The following is a 24,975-nucleotide window of genomic DNA, read 5'->3' on the forward strand; positions in this document are numbered from 1 at the left end:
TTCCTGAGGTTTTCGTTGATTTGTTCAATTTGTGTACGTAGCCAAGATTTCCTTTATCTTTGTAAGACGGTGTAATTTTCATTGTTTTTAGCTACAAGCTATGTCCGAAGAAGATTGGGAAGAAGAAGTGAGTATCATAGACTATTTTCCCGCTCGCTTAGGGCCAATAGGAGCCGTCAACATTCATCAACATATTTTAATATATCAGCTTTAATACTCCGTAAAAACTAAAATCTTAAATTAAGACGTTTTTTCATCTTAGCGACTGGTGCCTAGATAAGACGGGAATTTTTACTTAATTTAAGACGCTTCATCTTAATCAAGATTAAAAATCGTCTTAAATTAAGATAATAACTACTTAAGCAGGAGTTGGGTTGGAAGGATTTAATTTAAGAACGGCAGTCTTAAAGTAAGATTTTTTATGTCTTAATTTCAGTTTCATAACGTCTTAAATACGAAGTGCCTAGATAAGATTCATTTTCGTCTTATTTTAAGATTCAAACATATCTTTCTTACAAGATGTTCCTTGTCTTAATTTAAGATTAAGGTCCAATGCAACTGCCTGGTGATTTCAAAAATAACGGTCACTCCGACTTTTTAGAATACGCGCGTCGGAGTGACCGAGCGAACCAAGGTGGAACAAACCTGGCTTGCTTAACACACAGTTTTTCGATAAACCATACAAAAATACAAGCACAACAAATATAGTAGCAAACACTTTATTAAGCGTATATATATAATTCAAGCAAAAACATACACAGAGAAAAAGACAAAAAGGAAGATGTAGACCTTAGCTGTTTTCGTTTGACGGCCGAACGTAGTTGGAGCTTTATACATCTGTGTCGAGTGCTGTTGTGTATTCAAATCTGCTTCAGTTCACCCTCACACAGTCGTTTGACCAATTCTAACTCCAGAAATTTTCCTTCTTTTCTATCAGCTCTGGAAATTCCTCCAAGTGTGAAAACATATCTTCGTCAAGGACAAAACATAACCGTGAGCCGTAATAAAATATAAGGAACATGAGTAGCGCTTCTTATATAGCTGACGCCATTTTGGATCGAAATAAACCAATCAAAAAATTGTTCAATTAAATCGGGCGCCATTTTGGATCGAAATTAGCCAATCAGAAAATTGTACTGTTTCCCGAGAGGTCCTCCTTACGTAAAAGAGCAATGGCGGTCAGTAAAACGTTCTCCTTCATGCGACGGAAAATCCCGCTTAATTATTTTGATAAGAAACATCAACTTTCCGGAAATTAGATAATTACGAAAAATGCTGAAGTTGTCCTCCTAAAAAGGTTGAAACGGAAAGTCGCAAATGTTCATACCGTTTCTTTTGGAAGTTTCGGCTTTGTCGGTATGATATCACTTGAATTCTGGTTCTTGGCCGTGATAAATTTACGGCACCAAAATTTTTACATTTCGACCTTACATGCCATAAAATCCTTTGCACACATGACTGCATGTACAGACGGTTATATCCTCCACATTGACTTCGATGCCCACTTTCTTAATTTAAGACGTAACATGACTTAGTTAAGATGACACCATCTTACCGATCTTGAAATCATCTTAAAATTTATTTAAGTCGAACGACCTTCTTAATTTAAGATGTTCTTTCTCTTTAAATGAGAAAGTTAAGAGTCTGCAATCTTAAAGTAAGAAGTAGCAATCTTCGATGAGAGGACACAATCTTATTATAAAACGGACCAGTCTTATTTTAAGACCCATTCAAAAACTTATATTAAGATGGATTTGAATCTTACAAATACATAAGACTTTACTTGTCTTAAGTTAAGATGTATTATCTTAAACTAAGATCACTTTAGTCTTCTTTGTAGATGGTGGTTATCTTATGTAAGATGCTAATCATCTTAGTTTAAGATTTTAGTTTTTACGGAGTACACATTTTATACACTTTTCCCGCTTTACAACGGTAAGCTTACATGTAGAATGCATCTAAAATACTCACACACACGTTACTCATTTTTAACACCAGGAGCATCTTGTGCTCGTCAAACTGCAAGGAGTTATAGACAATGAATTCTTGTACAGCTGTGAATCTGCAATTTGCCGACTTCTGGTAAGTGCATCAATTTATAATTATATATACTTTTATACTGTACCTAATGCGGCCTTCCAAGGGGTAAAAGTGACAAGCGAAATGACCCTGAATACTGGCGACACAGGAACATTTTAACAGTGACAAGCGACATCATTATGGCACTGAAATGCGACAGCGACACAATTTGACAGCAACACAATAGGGAGAAAAAAAGACAGTGTCAGTCATTTACAGCTGTTAGCTAAGCGACATCGATTCATAGAAACATGCGACATTGCGACATGGCTACCCCTCTTGGAAGGCCTCCCTAATGCGGTGTCTGACATTTTCAGACTGTGGACAAAGAGATCATGTTACCATTACTATTAATGAGAGCCCGGAGGCCGGGTAGCTCTCGCAAGGTCTCATGTGAATGGCTCGCTTCCCTTTGAGAAAACAATAGAACAAACAGCAGAAACAATACCCCTAACCCCAAACACAATACCAGCTGTTACACAAGAGGACCACTAGAATTACAAGCTTATGAGAGCTGCTACACTACTGGCTATTCAGGCTACCGGTAGTACTATAAAGGCCAACTGGAGCGTTATTCCTAATTCAGGCTAACCGGAGTGAATGTCTGCAAGTCTGCAGTCTGCAAATGTCAGACCTATGTACACCTAAATCTACTGCCTGGATTAGGTAAATGATGTACATCTATTTATTGTTAGGGAATTGATACAGATGAACCAGTGCTACAGGTTGGGAATTATACATTTATTGGAGAGTTTAAAGGTAGGATGTGATAACTCCACTCATTGTTTTGCTTTACGATGCTGTAAGTTGCTAGCCAGGTAACAATGTACCAGAGAGTAGGCTAAATCTCATCAGTATGAAATTGTTGGGCTTGCAAAGGGCTGTTGTTAAGTTCTGAAGAAGCTGGCTGCACAACACAACCCTGTAGGTAGCTGTGATGTCAAGATGCGTGTTATCATTGGCTGATCATTTTCAAACTCCTCAACTTCATTCTGAAAACTGATCACTCTCCAAATCTAAGGTATTTTCCTTGTGAGAATGGACCATATTAAAAGTAAAAGTGTTACTAAATTAATATTCAATCATATTATCCTATAATTTTTGATACATGCAGTTTTGTGTTAACACTATCATCGTCATTATTATGCCAGCAGGCATAAGTAAGGCCTCACATTGAAAACACTGGTCGACATGTTTTCTTTCCTTCATGTACATATATGGGAGGTGCGGTGGCCTAATGCTTAGTGCACCGAACTCCAGATTGAGCATTCTGGGTTCGAGGCCTGGCCTGTGTCATTGTGTTGTGTTCTTGGCAAGACACTTTACTCTGACTCATAGTACCTCTCTCCGCCCAGGTGTATAAATGGGTACCAGGAACATAATGCTGGGGGGGGGGGTACCCTGCGATGGACTAGCATCCCATTCAGGGGGAATAGAAATATTCCTAGCCGCTAAATGCTACAGAAACTGGGATAAGCTCTGGCAAGTATGAGCCACTTGGCTTAAGGCTTCCCCTTTTTTCCATTTACATATATACTGTGGGAGGCATGGTATCCTAATGGACTCAAGCAGCTCAGGTTTAAGCCCTGGCCAAAGTCACTGTGTTGTGTTCTTGGGCAAGACACTTTACTCTCACAGTGCCTCTCTCCACCCAGGTGTATAAATGGGTACCAGCGAATTTAATAACAGGGGCTGGGGGTAACACTGCGATGGACTAGCATCCCATCCAGGGTTGTAAAGACTGTGGTATGGGCTACTTGCCCTGATAAAGACATTGCCTTTTTAACTGACATCAAGGTAATAAGGTTTTTTAATGGCCTATAATTTTATTGTAATAGAAATCTTTTATTTTCAGAATCTATTGGAACACATGTACTGTTTGAGGAACTAGGTAATGCTGTTTGATTTGACATACTTCACTAGTAATCATTTACAAAAACAATATTTCTGTTTATATTAGTACACACAATATGTACATGCAACAGTGTAACTACATGTACAGGTTTTCAGCTGCATTAAGATTGCCTTTGCTCAGTGGTTATCAGTTTTGCTTTGTGTTCTGTAGTTGATAGTTTATGCTGCTATCTCAGTGTAATTACTGTTGTTTTGCACTTGCTGCAGTGTATGTCTTATTCAAATCTCTAATCTCTCTTTTTATGGAAGGTATCTGATAATATGATATTATTTGTTTTCTGTTTTAGAATCAAATGATGCTGAGGGATCAAAACAGTTAAAGTACAGATACAATACAACAAAAACACTGGAAATGTCCAGGGTTTTTCTGGTAGAAAAGGAAAAGGAGAAGGTAAATAAAGAAACAAAACATTTTATTTGACTGCCATCAGTTATCAATTCACTTATACAGGTGCCTATCAAAACTGCCTAAGCACCGACCTGCGCTGATATACCAGTGAGTGGCACGTCAAAGTAAGCACCTGCCCCCAGTCATCTCTCAGTGTCCTATTGAGGGAGGCATGTGCATGAGCTTCTCCCTATCATCCTCTCTGCATCCCTGAGTTGACCATTCCCTTGACTTCCACCCTTTTCAAGGGAGGCACAGTGGCTTAATGGTTAGTGCGCTGGATGCCAGATTTAGCGGTCAGGGTTCGAGCCCTGGCCGGGCCACTGCATTGTGTCCTTGGGAAGACACTTTACTCTCATAAGGCCTCTCTTCAGCCAGGTGTATAAATAGGTACCAGCGAAATTAATGCTGGGGAGTATCCCTGCGAAGGACTAGCATCCCATCTAGGGAAGAGTAGAAATACTCCTAGTTGCTTCATGCTACAAAAACCAGGATAATCTCTGGCCTAATGGGCCTCTAGGCTCGTATGCGGACTTTATCTCGCCCTTTACAAGGACAAGAGAAGGCTGGGGATAAATCAACATTTGAAAGGTATTTTTTATTATGCCAAATCTGAAATTTGATACAAGTTTTTAAAGGGGCATCCATATTTCCTTAATATTACTCAGTCGTCTAAATTGAATTGTAGTTACATAATCATGTGCCATCTGATTGCTTTTAACTTGCACTGATTTCATTGTTTATTTACTCAATAGATTCCTGTTCCTTCAAGTGATACAGAGGACATTCCTGCTCCATCAAGTGTTGTAGAGGACATTCCCGCTCCATCAATGGATGTAGAGGAAATTCCCAGTCCTTCAAGTGATTCAGAGGTCCAGCAGCAGCTTGAAAATATGGATGGATAAAGAGATCAAGAGAAATCTATTTGTTATGCTGCTAATCTGAGAGATCACAACCACAGGGTTGTTACTAAGACCACAGGGATGTTACTCAGCAGGTTGTTGCAGTTCAGGATCATGCCAGCTACTGAATACCAACTGGACAACCTATAAAGCTAGAACAACTTGTAAAAACTTGACACTTGCTTTTTTTCTGTGTTGATCCCTTGCATCATGTCGCATCACATCAGCACATGCTCAAGTTGAAGGTATTCGTCAGCGCCCACCAATGCGCAAATAGTAAATGCTAAGTTATCCAATCCGAGCAATTTGTACCTTACTTTAGTTATGCTATAACATGAAAATATCATATTGTTACAGACACTGTGTACAAGTGGATATAATCTGTTTGACTTTTATAGACTTCTTTACATGTAGCTATTTATGTAAATTGCACATTGTAGATCATGTGATGCTCTCCATAAAACTGTTCCTGGAAATTATTCATTCATTTGAACACAAATTTGTTGGAATTTCAAAGAAATAATTCTCAAGGGTAGCGTCACGTGGTGTACATATACAATGGGACAACAAACAAACAAAGCTAAAGAGTTCTATTGTCAAGTGTTATAGTTACAATGCATTCATGACACTGCCATTTTAGTGATTTCACATGATCAACATCCACTTTCTCCTAACAATATCAATACATTGTCAAGCAGATAGGTAATGAGAATATAGAAACTTGTCAACTGAAGAATATTGTCTTGATATAACACCAAATTCTTAAAACTAACATTAAAAGAAATGTATGGAAATCAGTAAGGAGATTTAATATTTTAATCCATGATTGTGCATCACATAGTACACTTGTCTGACAGTACATGTACGTTTGTGAGTCCATATGCTTTAATCATTACAACATCAAAGGTTGGACAATTATATTATTTTTTGGAAAAAGCTGTTACCAATTTATTTGTTAATTTAACACACCATCTTAAAAAACACTTAGATACAAAAACAAGAATTTTAAGTGAAGAAAACAAACTTGATTTACAAAACCTTGCACTTTCATCACACAAAAAAGTCTACACAGTTGTTTCAGTTGACTTATCTGCCACACAGCAGCAACTTTGTACAATAACACCACGAAACGAATGCAAAATATAAATGTGTCTGTTCTAGATCTTATTAACTGTTAATAAAATATAAATAGTGTGCTCCTTTTAAACCAAGGGCACCATATGTTGGAATTCCTGTGCAGTCAGTGCAGAGTATGACTCCAGTTTATTGGGCTTTGTTGAAGAAGACTTCTCTCCTCTTGATGTCTTGCTTGAGTGTTATTTTTCTGCTGTTCTGCACGAAGCTCCATCAACTGGGAGAAAAGAGAAAAAATAAGTCCCCTTCTCCTTTATTTGCCCATTCTATAGCCCACATCAGACAGCATTTTCAGGGATGGCGCAAAGGTGAGAGCACTCGCCTCCCACCAATGTGACCCGGGTTTAATTCCCAGACCTGGCATGAGTTTGTTGTTGGTTCTTGTCCTTGCTCCAAGGGTTTTTCTCCAGGTTCTCCGGTTTTCTTCCCTCCACAAAAACTAACACTTCTAAATTCCAATTCGATCAGGAATATGAGGGCCACAGGTTTGTTAGTCGCAAGACTATTAAGTGCAACCCTCGTTAAATAATGTCAATTTATTTATTTATTTTCACATGTTCTGAGTCAAACAGGGAGCTGAAACCAGAAACCGAACCTACAGAAAATCTACTTCCTTGGGTGTAGAAGACGCAGGGCCTAAATATGGTTAGCACGCTGGACTCCAGGCCAGGGTCATTGTGTTGAGTTCTTGGGCAAGACACTTGACTCTCACAGTGCCTCTCTCCACCCAGGTGGACTTCTAGCATCCCATCCAGGGGAGAGTAGAAAAATTCCTAGTCACTTCATGGGTTCCCAGGGTCATGACACGGACTTAACCTTTACGGTAGTCTTAAAAAGGTGGCATTTGGCAGGTAAATCCCGGGGGCGGGGTACTCCCGCAAAGTAACTTTTTGGGTATGTGCCGCCCAAAAGTCGTTATTTTGGGCTCCCGATCTAGACCGATGTATCCATTTTAAAGATGATTTCTAGAAGGGGGTATGATATTTCAACACAAAAGCTTCAGGCCAGCAGCAGACAAAATGGGATGTTAAAACATTGAACAGGGTATCCTTTTGAATGCAAATTCTTTCTAAAATGGGGTGCTACTTTGGAGACCCGGGCAGCACACACCCAGCCAAAACATACCCCGAGTACCCCCTCCCCCCCGGGGGGGGGGGGTAAATCCTGACTGAAGCAGATATTAATTAATAAATTGGCTATATTTTATTTGTAAAACAAGTGAGAAATGTTACCCTTTTGTTTTCATTTCTAAACTGCTGCAGATATCTTTCTTTGTTGATTCGATCTTCTCTATCCTGCTGTATGCAGACTCTGTCATAATTGATGGCAAACTCACTCTCCTTAGTTTTATCAGACGTTGCTTGTTTGTCAGCCAAGGCCTTCTCCTGCATTTGTTGCAATAAAGCTGCCCTGCTATCTTGCCTAGAAATAAATGCATAAAAATGCTTCAAAAAAGTATTACATAGGTCTGCAATGTGTGCAAAAGGTTGTAACTTCATAGCCCTCTGGACTTATTGCATGCCTGTAACCTAGGTAATTATCATCTTGTACCATAGGCTTGCAATGTATGCAAAAGGCAACATCTATAGCATATAGAACAAATTGTAAGCCTATAATGCTCAGTAACTGTTTAGACTATAATGGGTCTACAATCCATGCAAGGAGCTACAGCCACACAAATCCTCTGCATGTACTTCCCCCCGCCCCAAATACCTAATGTATATGGGAATATTCTTTCCAGCAGGGGTCTGTGGCCTAATCTAGAATGGGGTATCCATTTTAGAGACATTTCCTTGAACGGAGCATAGACATGAAAATTTCATATTATCAGCAGCCATTAGACATTCATTGAGTTTGCTAACAGATGTTCACCGATAAATTAAAAACCTTACTAAATTTCTAGTGCTAGGTATTAAAAATTTACCTATTTTATAGAACCTGCCAGGATATATATTTGAATGCAAATTCTTTCTTAAAGTCGGTCCTAATTTGGAGACCTGGGCAGCACATACCCACAAAACACATACCCAAGTACCCCCCGCCAGAGGGGGTTACTCCCTGCCTCAAGATCTGACACGTTTCCTCCACGATTGATTTCATGTCTTACTTTTCAGAAATGCAAGGAGGGAATGTTTATGTGCCTAGCTTTTCAAAGAATTGATAAAGCTATTCCCCGCATAAATCACGATTCAACAGATTCTGTAGTTTGGATATATAGTGACTTTATCCGAAATATCAACCCGATGCTTAAAAATTGGATAAAGTCGATAATGTTGAACCTTTAAATGAACGCACTTGGTAATAAACAGCTTTTAATGTAAATATATTGGATTCTCCTTTTAAGTGTCGGAAGTTAATTAGGTCTTTGTTTGACTCATTGCCACTTCTACCAAAGAGGTGAAAAAGTGCTTTATAAACTTTCAACAGTAGTACTTGACTGTGAAACTAAACTTACTTCACTTGTTCTTTTTCCAGTGGATTCCCGTACATCGCTTTCACGTAACGCTCGTTCCGTCTCTTGTAAACTTCTCTCTTGCCACGTAGAAAACTCTCTTGAATTTCGTGGTGTCCCAGAACCGTTTCGTGGCTCACTGTTCGCTTGCATGTTGTTGGTTGTAGCGGATTCAAACGGCTCATGGTAGTGTTTCTTTTTTTCGTTGCAAAACAATATGAGATAACTATAAAAATCAATTTAGAAGACGCAACAATTTTTGGTGCGCAGACGAAAACATTCGAGGAAGGTATGACTTCTGGAACCCGTCACTATGGTAACATTTCCGCTGCCCGGTTTATATCTCGGGCGCTCTTTGCAATCCATCATGGCTGCCATCTTGGGACGAAAGTATTGACTAAGAAAGACTTGGAATTTTGGCGTGGAAATTAACGATGGGAAGCAGTGAATCTACAAAGAGATTGACCGTTGAGAGATCGGGAGATGAAGGAAGTCCAGGAATTGTAAAGGTAAGAAATAATGTTAACGTAAATGGATATTTTACATCCTGTGGTTCTACGGTATACAGTAAACTCCTTTCGATCCAATATAAGCTCAGCTGGTATTCGCTCAGCTTAGTTTAGCTGGTATTTTCGCTAATTGACGCCCGCGCTTCGTTTTAAGCTTAAAGTCTACAGTCCATAATACACATCTATACTTCTGCAAATGTAGACCCGGTTAGGCACCTATCAATTAATGTTAAACCGCTTTCGGGGGGAGGGGGCAATAGGCCGCGCATATGAACTTAGCTGAGACTTTCTGTTTAAATGCCCAACCTAAAAGAGTCACTAAAATTTATAAAATGTTGTAATTAAACGGTCAAAAGTCCCCACTACGGGCAAACAATTGCTGTCAAGCAGCCTATTGTTGATAGGTGCATTACGCTGTATTGTGTGAATTTAACTAAAATTATGTGGCGATGTTTTAACAGAGAATTGACAGGGCTGATGTGTTTCAATCTTTCATTGTTTGTAGGTTTCAGAGAGGGTTGTGCGACGCCTTAGAGGGCAAACTGACTTACCACTGAAAGGCGATGAGGATATTAGTCAAGGTAATGTACTTAATCCTCTTTAGCCCTAGAAGTGATCAAAATTAAATTTCTTCACACAATGTGAATCATACAATCATGATGAAATGTAATGAGAATTTAAGAAGTAATCACCAAAGCATATCAAGTCACCTTGATTTAAAACAATTTCTCCTAACTGGTACTATAAAAAAAACATAGAGAACAGTGAGGAGAATTTGTATGTTGATGGTATAATTAATTACCAAAAAAATACAGTTATAAGCCCCCCTGCTTATAAGCCTCCCCTCCCCCCCCCGATTTTAGGCCCATCCACCTGGAAACAAAAAATACATTCGATTATAACCCCCCCCCCTCCCCGCATAAAAGCCCCCCTCTGCCGGGTAACAGTACTGAACAGGGCTAAATGTTGCTTTATTATGCATTTTTAACTTAAAACATATTTTGATCAACAGTCCGTGGTTCGTTTTAAAACGTTTTTTATTTCGCTTGTAAGCCCTCCTGGATACAAGTCCCTCTGCTTATAAGCCCACACAAAACCCTTTTCGAAGTTGTATAAGCCCAGGGCTTATAACTGGAATTTTACAGTATATTAAATCTAATTTTGAGCCTTTATGTAACATTGGTTTGTATCTTCATGTGTTTTTATTGTTATTGGCTTATCATAGGCCTGCAATGCGTGAAAAGTGCTACAGTTACATAGCCATCTGTATTATGTGCCTATAATGCAAGCCAAGGTTGAATGTATTATACTCTCACTTTCTGCTTATGACTTACTAGATGATATAAACAACATTTGGCATGAACTGCAGCAAGAAAGGGCCAGATTGAAACATCAACAAGAGCATTTACAAGAGTTTATGCAGAATGCTTACAATGAGGTTAGATACTTTTAAAATATTAATGTCACAGTTCCTACGAAGTTTTACTTTAAAATACTTAAAATAATCAGACACAAAACCACACCGTATATGGCGTAAAGGGGGCAACACCGCTCCGCAATCGGCGTGACAGACGAACTTCCGTTGCGTGACCAAAAGCCAAACTTATCTCCCCAGCGGTAAAACCCGCGCTGGATCGGACAAGTCGGCAAGGCCAAAAGCTTACGCGTCCTAGAAGTCTAACTCTAAACGGCACTACAAGCTGACCTCCAGTCAGCATCGTGCTAGAGTGTAGACAGTTGTCAAGCCTTACTTATCTCCCCAGCACTACGAGCCGACTCCGCCGGCACGTGCTGGATCGGACAAGAAGAGGCATAAGAGCGTAAAATAGCGCCACTAAAATAGCGAAAACGAAGCTTGGGGAAGTCGCTGCGAGACTTAACCGATAGCGTCATGCAAGAGGTAAACCCCAGTTTATTCAATTAAGTACAACAACAATCAAGCCTCCAAAGGGAGGGAGGGTGGGATTTACAAATTTCGAACTAGGTTACAGTAACACAAGCGATAGAACTAGCGAATGATGCTAAAGTTCATTCTGTAAACTTTTATAGCCAGACAGTTGTCTGGATTTAGGCCAATGGCAAATAGTGTACCATAGAAAGTAAGGATCTCATGCAGGCTTAAATGAGACATGAATAGAGATATTTAAAAGACTAGCCATACAAAATGCATGATATAATTGTGCTAGACAGTGTTGCAACATTAAAATCTAAACGGCCATTGTAATGATTGTCCTTTCGAGACAAGAAAAGCGTACAGTTTCATTGCGTTACATTACACAATCCAAATATACATTAATTTAAGCTTTGGTACCTTGTAGCCACTTAATATCTCCTTCTCCACTTCTATCACTCTAACTTTTCTTTATTTACTAACTCAAAATTAGGATTATCTAAAATTCTGGAGTACTCTTTTGTGTGAGTTTCTGTAGGTTATCCATTTTTGGTATCTATTTTGCGGTCCGGGTACATTCATGTTGTGGACTTAATCCTTCACTTGCCCAAGTGAATTGAAGCATCAAAAACATCACGTGAGAATTTTTTGGGGTTGGTGAAAACAACTTTCGAGCTAGCACATCCTGGCTACAGCTTGCCAAAGGCCAAGCTGGAAAATTCAAATTTTTTGCACCCTGAAAGTTGTCTCTATATACCCTTAATGCATTTTATTTATTATCCAAAATTTATTACTGGTAATTTAAATGTTAATTAATTCACGTTTTGGTTATTTTACTTGTCAGGGAAGGCAAGTCGAAGCAAAGAGGTTAAGGGAAAGCAGAGGCAGTCTTGGAGATAAAGATGCTCAAGAAATAGATGACCAGTGGCAAAAAGCTTTTGAAGAGCAGGATGCTGAATCACTAACAAGAGAAAACAAGCTTCAGGAACAAATAAGTGATCTGAAGAAAAAGGTAACAAGCTTATTAACTCCTACAAATGGTCCTATTTACAGGGTTTGTATGGGTCATGGAAAACCTGGAAAGTCATGGAATTTTAGACTAAAATTATTTCCTTTTCAAGGCCTAGAAAGTCATGGAATTTAAGTTTGGGTCATGGAAAGTCATGGAAAATGGTATTGATCATACCAAAAAATTAGGCAGGTTATTTTTGGGAAGAATGGGGTAAAAACTTACCAGAAATCAAGATAATTTTTAAAAATATCCATGAAAAATTGTCAAATTTAGGTCATGGGAAACTTTGAAAAGTCATGGATAAGGTCATGGAAAGTCATGTACTGTAATTTGAAATGCTGAAAAAGGGAACGAACCCTGTATAAAACTTGATCAATCAGGCTTCCTGTATCCCAAGTATTGGTTATGTTATATGTCAGGTTGAAACTCTTGAAGATAATACATGTATATCATGTTCAGTTCTTTATCTTCTGCTTGAAGTGAGTATGCATATTATTATGCAGAAAAAATGCATTTCTCTCAAATTTCCTAGAAGGAAAGGTTGTCACATTTGTTAACTATTTGTTAATAAAAAATTATCTAAAAGAACCTCACACTGTGTGCATTTGTCTGCCTTAGATTGCAGAAAAGGAGCAACTAACAGTTAAGAAATTTAATCAAGCAGTAGAAGATACCAAACGAAAATTCAGGTAGGCTTGCCAGAAATTGATAATTTTCCTTGTTGATTGTTTTACACATAGTTGGCGGAACAGGGGGGCAGTGAGCGCTGTAGCCCCCCCCCCAAAAAAAAAAAAAATTGGGGGGTCTCAGCCCCCCCCTCCACATTTTAGTGCTGAAAGTATCACTAGTGCAGCATAAAATTGGTTTTAATCGTTTTATCAGGATCATGCTTGGCAGGATAATATGGTGTAGGACTATCAACGAAACTCATTTCCCCAAAACGCTTCTAGGAGAGGTCTGCAATCTGTTGAGATTGTATTTGACACTAACTGAGGCATCGGCGACTACAGAGCATATATTTCCCACCCTCCAACTTCTAAAGAACAACCCACAAAGCACCATGAAGCAGAATTGTCTAAACTGCCCAGCTATGCATTGTCATAAATTGATTACAGACACACCGGACACTGTAAAAGACATTTGGACGTGCCCCTTGAGGGGGGGGGGGATTGCACCTGGCTTGGAGTTCGATGGGGTCCCCACGTTTCAAAACGCTCCGCCACCTCTGTTACATTTCTTTAAAGTTAGTTCTGAGAATTTGGTTGGTACATCAAGACATTGCCTTGTTGATCATTTTCTTCTTGTGCTACGCTCTTGTTAGCAATCCCTCCAGGTAGCAGATCTTTTCACTGGACACTCATCCCCTTCCCACTCCCCCCCCACCCCCACCTATTGCTGAAAAATATAAGACTCAGGACCACATCCTTTCTTCACCCCCCCTACCCTCCCCCCCTACTCCCCCCCCACCCCTTTGAACACCTCTGGATCTGTTGCTGCTACATGATTCTTTGCCCTCTACATTATTCACACAAGCTATCTTAGAGTGATAACAGAAGTCTCTGTTTTTGTTTTTGTTTATTTTGTTGGTTTTCACTGCAGCTTACCAACCAAGGTCCCAGCTTGCCAGCACCTCAAGAATGAGGTTTTAAACTGCTATAAACAAAATCCAGCCCAGACTCTGAAGTGCTCACAGCAAGTGAGAGCTTTTATTAACTGTGTGGAAATGTCTCAAATGGTAAGCAACACTTCTTTTGGTTATGGTAAAGGTAATGGTAATGCTTCTTGTATAGGGCATTTACAAAGCTCAATGCGCTTTACAGTCACAGTAACGGGACGAGATCGAACATCAGCGTATCAGGCACCTTTGGCAGCTACTATCCGTCCATATATATGATCTTGTCCACCACCCAACCCATAAATGCATGTAAATAGGCCAGACCACAATGCTGGGAGCCCCATGCCCTACTCTTTGCGATAAGTGTGTGGGTTCTTTTACGTCCCCTGCTGACCATAACACGGAAGATGCAGGAGATGGGGCCTACAGTTTATGTAAAATAAAAAATGTAAATGTTGTTTATAGTGGTCATACACTTAGCTTCGAGATAGCTAGTTTGCAGGCATGCCACTGAAACAGAGGAAACAAGCATTCTAAATGAACATAACATTATTAAAAATCCCAACTGGCAGGAGGCAGACCAGTTGGCTGTATACAAAGCGTGACCAAGGATCTGAACTCGGGACGACCAAAAAACAAATCCAGCTAGTGGTAGGGTGGAGGCCTTGAACCCAGGAACACCGGATTACAACACCAGCGCCCTAAACCACTCAGCCACACTGCCTCCTTATCCGAAAAGACTAGAACATCTTAACCATTTGCAGATGTTTAACAACCTGTACATTTTTTTTCTGCCTCCCCTCAGAATAAATTCCTGATTGCAAAACAAGAACCTTTTTTCGCACAGAATCCTGTAATGGTGCGCTAATACCAACACCTTATGATTACAGAACTGAAATATGTTTGGATAATATCCTTTAATATGTCTTTAGATGCAACAGACCTGTCGTAAGCCTCAGGCTCAAAATGTTTATCGTATATGAGGATAGTGTCATGGGTGTTTTTGTATGTTTGTTTTTTTTTATGTGTACACAGGAATCTATAGAATCCAAGAAGTGAAAAGGTGTCAAAGCTGTTTTTGAAAGAGATGGTTGTGGCGACCTCTGCACAAGATAAAAGAGCAGCAGAAAGAAGCGTTTATTGATCTCTTACGAATACAAGAACGATTTGCCTTTGAGTCGTTGGGAAGAACAAGATGTGATAGAAACCACCCCTTTTTGGAGGAAAAACAATTTTTATTTTGTTAAAAGCTCTTGATATTTTGTGCATCTGGGTTTAGAAATAAATGGTATTGGTTTTAAACCGAACTCTTTGTTTGCTTGCTAGTTCATTTATTCGTTCGTTCGTTTGTTCGATTTGTTTCAAGGGTACTTGTTGTGACATCCCGAAAGCACCACCCTTGCAGGGCTGCAAATAACAGTCGATCATCGGACAATGTAAAAAATGTAAATGTAAATGTTGTTTATAGTGGTCATGCACTTAGCTTCATATCTCTTCGAGATAGCTAGTTTACAGGCATGCCACTGAAACAGAGGAAACAAATATTTAAATGAACATAACAAGGTTAATAATCCCAACTGGCAGGAGGCAGACCAGCTGGCTATGTACAAAGCATGATCGAGGATTTGAACTCGGGACAACCGAGAAGCAAATCCAGCTAGTGGCAGGGGCAGGCCTTGAACCGGGGACCTCCAGATTACAACACAAGCGCCCTAAACCACTCGGCCACGCATAACCTCTTTACCACGCTGTACTAAGCAGACAATGGCTGACCAAATTTGCTCAAGTGTGGTCGGACATGATGTGCGGACGATTTTTTGATCGTAAATCATTTTACGGCAACAATGAATAAAATTCAACCTTTTGTTTTTGGTGATGTCCGACCACATTTTTGTTTTATCCAACCAAGATGGTGTCTTAGTAGGACATATATCCTTTCAAAAAAAAAAAGTTATTTGCCGCCTTGCCCTTAGGACGAGGAAAAGGGCCTGCTTAGGAGAGGTGTCCACTTATGGGAGCCTAAAATGCGGTGTTTGTATGTGGCTGGGACCATGACTAAGTAACTGCTTAGTACAGGGTGGTAAAGAGGTTATGCGTGACGCGTGATTTGGACAAAATAAGCTCGTGACGCGTGAAAACAGCTCAAATCTGGCCGTGATCCGTGAATATCCGGTCTAGTGTGACGCGTGATCTGCTTATTTTGAGGACCGTGATTTGTGATTCAAGCTGAACACGTTCGTTAAAACTAAAGATGGATTGAGTACTCATAAATTAATTTACGGTATCGAAGCAAAATTGACAAACGATACAATCCTGAAGACAAAGACTGATTTTGTATAAGGACGCGTTCTTTCTGTCATTATTTATGCATTTAAGGTCTTGTCTTACACTGTGAACTTGCCTGAGAAATCAGTTTTGCTACTTGGCTATTGAAAGGTAAATGCGACACGAATTAACTAATCAGTTAAAGCTCATTTTTTTTTTTAATAATGAATACCCAAATACGTGATTTGTGATTTGTAAGAAAATAGGCTCGTGATTTGTGATTGGGACCCCCCCCCCCCCCCCGTTTAACACCTGTTAGTAGAGGTGTCCATTGTGGGATGCTTAAACTGTAGTGTTTGTATGGGGCTGGGACCATAACGAACTGTCCGCTTAAAAGAGGTGTTCATCTATGGAAGATGTCTGTTAGTGGAGTTTCGACTGTAATTCAATTCCATAAATTGATTACATGAAAAATTAAAAATTAAGTAAAAAGAAATTACTAATAAATTCATCAAGCTAATTCAATCAGAGCCACCTAAGAGTTTGATTAGCTGTTTATTGTGTTTAAACTTGACTTGAACGCAGAACAAACAACTCGGCAAGCCACAAAAATAATTTTGCACAAACATTCGGGTTTGTTTGTAAAAAAGTAAATAAATAACAAGTCGCTGCAAAATTTACAGAGGAATGGAAGGATCTATTTCGCACTCTACTGTTCTTAGTTATACTCGCTTTCTTGTCACGGGCTTCAAAAAGTAACTTAAAAATTTAAAAAAGCCCGATGAAGGCTTGGCCTTTGCGCGGTTCAAAAAGAGAGTGAGGCGATTGCCCCCACCCCACTCCCGATAGTCAAATATTTGTGACGACGGCTGCCACCCCGCGCACGCCAGTTTCCCGCCAAAACTAAAACTTTGCAAACTTGTAAACAAACTTCATTTGTAACTGAATCGTCGTCTTTCTGCTTCGTTTTCACCGTTATCTCTATTTTAAATAGTTATTAAGTGACTGAAACCATGGATTTACACGTTAGAAAACTGAAGAAAGAAAACTGCTCGTGATTTAGGCAGGTAAGATGCCGTACAGAAGTTTTATTTGCGCTAATTTTGTTGCACTGCACACTCGAAAGCCAACTAAATGATTTTTTCTCATTTATAATTTATGCGTTTTAATTTTCTGCATTTATTAGTTCATTTATACCTTCGTTCAGTTAATTACTCTTGACTTTGCTTTCATAGCCTACGTTTACAAGGAGGCAAGGTTTATAAAGCTCGACTCATGGAATTGGGGCCGCAGAGTTCTCAAGTGCGAAATGGCAAGCAAGGTTTTGTGTAAGTATATTATAAAGCGAGAAGCTGAAGTTCATAGTAACAAATTATGCTCATACAGCTAACAGCTTCCCTTTGAAGTTAAGGAAACCATTAAAAGATGCTTGGTTATAGCATAGTTAGTAGAGGAGACTCTACTAACTATGGTTATAGTTAAACGTTCGCCCTTTTTTGTTTCATTGCTATTAAAGTTAGACTTTTTAAATAAAAAGATGCAAGTTCGCTCGTGTTTTTGATGCGCATGCATCAGCTCAACATTCGCCACAATTTTCATCAACTAAACAACGGCCGGAATAATTAACTTAATTAAAAGACTGTAGTGTTTCTGCAATTTTTTTTACTAGCTGAGGGGATAAATAATTCTCCTGCAGTAAGAAGAGGGTCCTGAAGGGGGGGTACCAAATCCCATTTCCCAGCCCAAATTTTGCCCAAATCCCATTTCCCAGCCTATTTTTTGTCTAAATCCCAGTCCCAGCAGTGAAATTCCCAGTGTGCAGAAAATCTGGTCTCAAGCACATTATATCTGTGTTGTTTTTTTATTGTCCTAAATGTAGTACACTCCCTGAACTTTCCCTTCGGTGCCCTATATAGGGATTGTGATACATGAGCAAGATGCGCAGCATGCCACACCATATGCTAACACGTCTTAAATTTATACCTTTGGGTTCAAGGGCTGGCTTACTTAACCATTTCTAACACGGGCTTTCTGCCCTTTTTAACTTTTCAGTTATTTCAAAGAGCGAGTCTAGAGCAACTTGCACTGAAATCCGTCCGCTCCCCCCCCCCCCCCTTACAAAAAAGGGAGGAACCCAGCCATATTCCACAGCACCTTTGGACACGCACGCGCACAGATGATAAATTCAAAAATTTAGTATTAGTGGATTTAGTACCTATTCTTTTAATTACGGCTTAAGACGAAGGTTACAATATTTTATCTTGCAGTTTGCGCGCTTTAGTCGCATAGTTGAAATTTTCATTTTAGCGAACTATTTTTACCCTAACGCACACGTTACATGTAAGAAACGCCACACGTCTCTGTCGTTTTTCGTTTTGTTTTTAAAAGCATGCACATGCAAGTTATCCTGGACTTTCTTTTCGCACCTGGGTCGCAGAAGGGATAGTTCACGGGCTGGACTACCCAAAATCATGTTCTGCTAGTTATTATCATTTGTCTTGTAGAGAATAATAGAAATTTTTTGTAGCTTTAACTAAAGCTATCAAGTTTTTATCCCATACCTACCACTACCCTGACTGACACAACTTGCTGTCACTTCTTTTAAATATTCCATTTGTGCGATCCTCAGTCATAGCTGTTCTGCTGAGTAACTTCATCACTTACACAAAAATTGATCGAGACTTGACGGACACTCGTGCAGCCTGGTCATTTTGTTTCAGAGTTTTCAGCGTTTTAACTATTCAGTGCCGGACTTTAAGAACATAACATTATAGAGCGCAAAATATGCTAGTTTAGTCATGTACTGACACGCTTCCCATTCCCATTTTTTGTTTCTGAATCCCAGTCCCAGTGACCTAAATCCCATTTTCCCAGTGAAAATATAGGCAAATCCCAGTCAAAATAGGCAAATCCCAGTTCCCATTTTACCCCTTCAGGACCCTCTAAGAATAGATTAGTGCAGCGAAATATGCCTTTCACCAGTGCGGCAGTACTTCGAAGTATCCTATGAACTCTATAGTCGAGAGATTCAGAGAATCAAATTAGAAGCGCCAATTATCTAGAGCAATTCAGTTTGTTGCCTGGCAATCCGTCTATTCTCACGGGACGTTTTATAAGACCGAAAGGAAGCAAAAAAAAAAATCAGCGTTTTAGTTCCTGTTCTCCGAAAAACGAAAGCATTGTGTCGGGTTAATCATTTCGCTTTGGCGTTTTACAGAAATGAACAAAAGTACAAAATGCACGTGTGGAGAGCATTGTCACTGATTTAAAACTCTCTGGTGTGTGTTCTGAGACATGCTTTCAACCATGCAATTTTTCTTGATTTCTCATGAAAATGTGTTACCAAACAGCACTAAAACGTTACGAAGTCGACTTTATTTCTTTTATATGTATCTAACTGATATACGAATTGAAATAAGCTTCCCCCTCAAAAGGACGTAAAAAGAAATAAGCCCCTCCCCAAAGGGGGGACCTTTATAGAGCTTTTACGGTAATGATATATCAAATCATTATTTACGAAAATCTGAATAAAACGCTCAGTGGAGACAGATTTTGATCACTGACCCGACAGAAAAAAATATTGGCGGATTGTACTTTGTAGTATTGCAGACGGTTTCTTGGAACAAAATATGAACATTTTATATTTGACAAGTTTAAAGAACCAAACTCACAAAGATCTTTACAGTGTAACAGTCTGTAGTGAATTAATTTAAAATTTTAACTTGCAGGCCTCCCTTTAAAGCTTCGACTCGAGCTGTTCAAGTGCCACCACACTCACCACCAATGTTGGACGACATACTCTCACAAATGTCCCAAAGAGATTTCTCTTCTACGCAACTCTTCCGCTCAAACTCCGAATACTTCAACAACGCGAGGAAAAACGCACCGTCTACCGTTGCAGATTTGTCATCTTTAAACAAACGAGGATCTTCATTTCAAAGCAGCTTCGGAAGCCAGATGAGCCAAGCACGGGGCGACTGGTTTTTAAGTGGCTCGCAGCCAACTCAAACTCATTCAAGATACTTACAGCCATCGGTGTTAACTAATGAAGAAGAATTAGAAGTTGATTATGGAGATGAAGAATTCATACAAGATTCCCCAGAGCTCTTTACCCAACGTAGCGACTTCCACCTGAGTGGGGCTCCGCTTACGACATCTGACCAGGAGCATATGGAGAGTTTAGAAGGTATGATAACTTACTTATTTCCCAGTCTTCTTAATATTCAAGATCGCTCTATTACTCTAGAAAAATGATCTGTCATGATAAACCGTGCGTTTAGTTTTTTAACTTGATAATATATATTCTACCCACTTTGAAGGTAGAAAGCGTTATTATATTCTAAAAATTGCGAGACCATGCCCTCTTTTCAATTACTCGAGAAATGTAATCCGTCTCACATGTCGTTCTATTACTGCATTACTCGAGAAAAATGATCCGTCTCACAAAGGCCGTGTCAGTATTTAGCTTTAAACTTGATAAAACATTAAAAAAAAAAAAACATTTTAAGAAAGCATTTTAAAAATTGCGAGATCATTCCATCTTTCCTTTTCCCTGTTAAGTATACCTCGTTTTTTTTACTCGAGAAAAATGATCCATTTCTTATAGGCTTGTAAAACGGTCCCTTGTAAAACGGACGTGAATTATTTTAGAACTTTCAGTTACGCCGTCAATTCGACTCAGTTGTCTTTTTTTTATTAGGAGCTGATTTGTAGCGTTGTTGCAAGGCTAGCTCAGGAATGTTTTTTAAAAAAATAGAACTGAATGCTATCACTAACCTTGGCTCTCACCGAATTTCGTAGATAAGACTAAAGAGGAAAACCTAGTCAGACAAGGGCCCAGGCAAAGCGATGTGTACAAAACATTCATCTGTAGCTATATTGCTTTTTGATCATGTCTTTTGTAGGTTTTACGTTGCACGATTATAACTCAGAAAATGAAGAAAATCATAGGTCCAACCAAGCACCGGCCCCGCGGAACAACTTCGACACTCCAGGTCAACTTGTTATACCAGGTAATGAAATGCCATACCGTTAAATGCTAGTTATAATCCTTAGGCTTATATATCTTTGTAAGAGGTCTTAGATGGCCTTATAAAGGAGGGGGAGTTTAATTATCATATTTCGGAGGACGGGATTAATAAGTGGCATCAATGAAACCGTTTGGAAACGAGCTGTCAAGAAACGACTTAAGACTCTGACGAGGGATATATTGTAAAAGAAAGCCACTCTGATTAAATATTTTTATTGCACCCTACTTGCAAACCTGTTCATTGAATATTTCTGTCTACCGTACGTGAGTTAGTAAGCTTAAATGGGAAAGTTGGACAGGGGAGGTTTTATACCCGGAGGTTTTTGGAATATTTTTTCGTTAGCAGAAAGATGGGCCTACATGCATAACCAGGAGGGGGCTCATAATGGGGGGGGGGGGGGTGGCTTAAAACCGTTCGCAGTCTCTGTTACAAACTTAGTAATATTAAATTAATTTATATATTTCTTTACTTTTGGTCTGTTTTGTTTTGTTTTTCAGCTTTTGGTGATCAACCTGGTAGGGTAAACACGGTTATAGGACTTCGATCTGTTAATGAAATACGTATCCTTTTGTCAGTTGGTACTTGAATGGAAATAACCGAAACCATAAAGGGCTGTCTAACCTTTTAATATGGGTTTCTGGTAATAACACATCCTTGCAACTCGATGGTAATGTGTCAGAGTTTATGGCGCCAGGTCATCAAGAGAAAATGATCTTCTCTGGAGTTCGTATAAAAACAAAACTAAGAAAAATCATTTCAGGTTCCAGAATTAATTTCAGCTTTTAATTTAGTCTAATGTTAACAATAACCTTTTCTCCGAACTTTTTGTCTTTACATTTAAAACTTTACACAATGCCAAACTACAACTTATCAGCAATTAAAAACAGTTTTGAAGCGTGACAGAAATAAAACACTGGGTTAACTTAAAATCCTCGCCGGATTAACATTACCATTGACTTTCGATCAACCGGACCCTTTTTCTCTCCTAGCGACACCTAAGCCAGTACATTACCCATTCACACCGGTTGCCGATCTCTATCTAGTTACCACTGTTCTCAGACTTGCCTTAACAATACAAAGCTAATCCATTTCGTTCGGTTTTCAACAAGTTTCCATATTTCAATATTGTACAGTCAAAAGTATTTGACGAGGTAAGTCTCTATACTACATTGTAGAAATGTTTCTGAGGAAGGTTTTTTAGGTTTACTGTTGTTTATCAAATCAAGCGTCATTCCATCCCAAATCTGACACCAAATTTTGTTGCCGGTGTATAAAATGACTTCCAGGATAGTTATTCCTCGAGCTTTGTATTCTCAGCTTGGACAAGCAAGGCGTCTTTTATACAACATGTATAGAAGACTGTTTCGTTCTCTATTTTCTCAGATCTTTCTCGTGCTCCACGATTTCCTTTCACTCTTTACCCCTTTTAGCGTACGTTTCTCTGCGTTGAGAAAATAGTAGAGCTGTCAACCGCGTAAGCATGTGTTCTAATGTGTTTCCAAATTATTGCATTTTCAGAATAAAATAAAATAAGTCGTGCAATTCGAAAATAGTGTCGTTTAACGGTAATGAGTGTTCAACAAATGTAGAAATGCCATCAAAGGAATAATCATTTTACGTTGTTTTAAGTTTAAAGCGTCTTTCTAACAGGTGATGTACACAGACAGACCGCTCGTTGTATGCGCCCCGACTGGATCTGGCAAAACCGTTATATTTGAACTGGCTATCATTCGGTTACTCGTAAACAGTGGACAGGGGCCATCCAAGGCTAAAGTAGTGTACAGTAAGTGTTATACCTGCAACACACTATCCAATTGTACAAGTCCCCAGTGGTAAACAAAAACGCTTCAAAAAATATAACTATTGAAATTGTTCAACGGCCCGATTTTTAACGGATTGAAAATTACGTTAAAAAAAATGTCCTCTTGGAAGCTTGTAAGCCGTACGTAATACCTTAACGGGCTTGCGGGACGAAACTGTGGCTGCAGTTTTAAATATTGCAGAGACTGTTAGCTGTTTTAAGTTTTAAATAACAGTTTTGTTTCATAGTTTAATCAAGAACTATAAACGGTGAGGTGCTTAGGACAAAATGGTATTGGGCTGAAAATTTGATGAGGAATAGAACTACTTTTTCAACAAACAGAGAACCTTTTTCCCCGAAAAATATTTTTTGCATGCGGTACTGAGCGCCGCGGCCCTTATTAAATTTTTCGCGCCTCAAGTGCGGTGCTTATTTGAGGGCAGCGCTTATTTAAAATTTGGACGCCACAAAAATCTTATATTTTACAGTAATTGAAAATAGCGTCTTTTGATTGTCAGTATTCGTCTCTTGCTGTAGGGAGAAGTGGCGCTAGGTGTCCTAGCAAAGTTCGCTGCCTTTACAACATAGCTCAACATTTACAGAACTACGTATTGTAAGAATGTTGGATAGAAAAACTAATGGGCGAGCGGTAAAACAATCACTTTGAACTGCAAAACATCGCTTTTGCTGGAAAGAAATGTCCAAGTTTGTTTTAGAGTTGCTTTATAGTGTTGCTTTTAGGTAAACGGAATTCCTCAAATAAGCGCCGCACCGGGACTGAGGCGCTTATTCGGGGGAGGCGCCTATTAACTTTTTTGTCCCAAATGCGGCGCTTATTCGAGGGCGGCGCTTATTCTGGGGCGGTGCTTATTCGAGTAAATACGGTAGCTCTCAAAATACAGTGGAAACGCGGTTATCCAACCATCGGCCGCCACCAAGTACAAAAAATTTGGTAGTATCAACGGGCTGTCGTATTACAGTTCTTAAATAAGAAAATCGACCTCTGAGGTTTTGTTGGGGCCAAACGAAAGTGTCCGCAATAATGACGTCGTCGGATTAACGAGGTGGTCGTAAGGCGGGGTTCTAATGTAGTTTAATTAAGGACGACTTAATATTTTACCTTGTCAATCTTTCTTCTCCCAAGTGGCCCCAATGAAGGCACTGTGCAGTGAACGCTTCACAGACTGGTCAACCAAATTTGAACCATTTGGCTTGAAATGTAAAGAAGTAACAGGAGATAGCGAGCTAGACGACTGCTATGAACTACAGAACGTCCACATTATCATGACGACACCTGTAAGTTAATGTTTTTTTTGACTTACATTACTTGCAAAAAAAATTCGGACGTTTTATTTCGGACGTTAAATTTTCCGACACTTTTTATCTTATTTCGGCCTTTATTTACGCCTGTAAAACACGAATTAGACTGAAACAACATCTGTGAAAATGATAGTTTTACTGCACCCTCAAGATTTTACAGATACACCGACGCGAAAATAACACTAATTCTATCAAGCCGTTATGTATCTCAAGCCGTGTCTCAACTAGAGTTCGCTCCATAAGGGAAACTAAAAGCTTTGGAACTCAAAATTCAGTGCTTAATGAACTGCTACAAGATCTTCAAAGGATCATCTGGTTCTAGTTTCTTAGTTATAGCTTTCAACTATTTCTACCATCTCAAAACCCTTCCTTGTCATATCGGGTTTGTTTGTGTACTTAAAACAGTTATGCTGTACTGTAAACATCTTTGACGCTTAAAAATATCGGACGGTTTTATTTTCTGACACTTTTTTTGTTCGAAATTAAAATCGTCCGAATTTTTTTACAAGTAATGTACTGATATTAAATTATCGTGGTCTACGAGTTGATTTCGTTGTACTTATGGTGGCTCGTAATGGCTTGCAGCACTTGTGGTTTCATAGCCGCCTTAAATGTTTGGAAAAGTGTTCCTATGATAAGCAAAGATAGGCCGAACATGACACT

At 39.2% G+C, this 24,975-nt stretch overlaps 4 protein-coding genes across 4 annotated transcripts in view; 3 read left to right on the forward strand and 1 right to left on the reverse strand.

The window, feature by feature from the left end:
• Positions 1-36: 36 nt before the first annotated feature.
• On the forward strand, positions 37-6,445 carry LOC144628402 (general transcription factor 3C polypeptide 6-like). Its single transcript, XM_078486501.1, has 6 exons — positions 37-127; positions 1,999-2,082; positions 2,775-2,838; positions 3,935-3,970; positions 4,281-4,384; positions 5,137-6,445. Exons 1-6 carry the CDS (start codon positions 101-103, stop codon positions 5,284-5,286), a joined length of 465 nt encoding a protein of 154 aa, XP_078342627.1. The 5' UTR covers positions 37-100; the 3' UTR covers positions 5,287-6,445.
• Positions 6,086-9,178, reverse strand: LOC144628401 (uncharacterized). Its single transcript, XM_078486500.1, has 3 exons — positions 8,873-9,178; positions 7,650-7,839; positions 6,086-6,634 (listed from the first exon to the last, which is right to left on the reverse strand). Exons 1-3 carry the CDS (start codon positions 9,052-9,054, stop codon positions 6,524-6,526), a joined length of 483 nt encoding a protein of 160 aa, XP_078342626.1. The 5' UTR covers positions 9,055-9,178; the 3' UTR covers positions 6,086-6,523.
• Positions 9,179-9,209: 31 nt separating this feature from the next.
• Positions 9,210-14,175, forward strand: LOC144628856 (uncharacterized). The gene is made up of 6 exons (XM_078486960.1): positions 9,210-9,378; positions 9,884-9,959; positions 10,716-10,816; positions 12,114-12,281; positions 12,900-12,970; positions 13,881-14,175. Exons 1-6 carry the CDS (start codon positions 9,304-9,306, stop codon positions 14,173-14,175), a joined length of 786 nt encoding a protein of 261 aa, XP_078343086.1. The 5' UTR covers positions 9,210-9,303.
• A 2,915-nt stretch (positions 14,176-17,090) lies between these two features.
• LOC144628857 (putative ATP-dependent DNA helicase HFM1) overlaps positions 17,091-24,975 on the forward strand; it is a 33,213-nt gene continuing 25,328 nt past the window's right edge. Inside the window, exons 1-8 of the mRNA XM_078486962.1 lie at positions 17,091-17,228; positions 17,397-17,489; positions 19,890-20,347; positions 21,066-21,173; positions 21,689-21,751; positions 22,272-22,342; positions 22,842-22,974; positions 24,137-24,288. Coding sequence (XP_078343088.1) covers positions 17,437-17,489; positions 19,890-20,347; positions 21,066-21,173; positions 21,689-21,751; positions 22,272-22,342; positions 22,842-22,974; positions 24,137-24,288 — 1,038 coding nt within the window. The 5' untranslated portion in view covers positions 17,091-17,228; positions 17,397-17,436. The remainder of the gene's footprint in view (positions 17,229-17,396; positions 17,490-19,889; positions 20,348-21,065; positions 21,174-21,688; positions 21,752-22,271; positions 22,343-22,841; positions 22,975-24,136; positions 24,289-24,975) is intronic.

This window comes from Oculina patagonica, chromosome 10 (genome assembly GCF_052425735.1).
Source record: "Oculina patagonica isolate OP01 chromosome 10, crgOcupat, whole genome shotgun sequence".
Taxonomy (NCBI): domain Eukaryota; kingdom Metazoa; phylum Cnidaria; class Anthozoa; order Scleractinia; family Oculinidae; genus Oculina; species Oculina patagonica.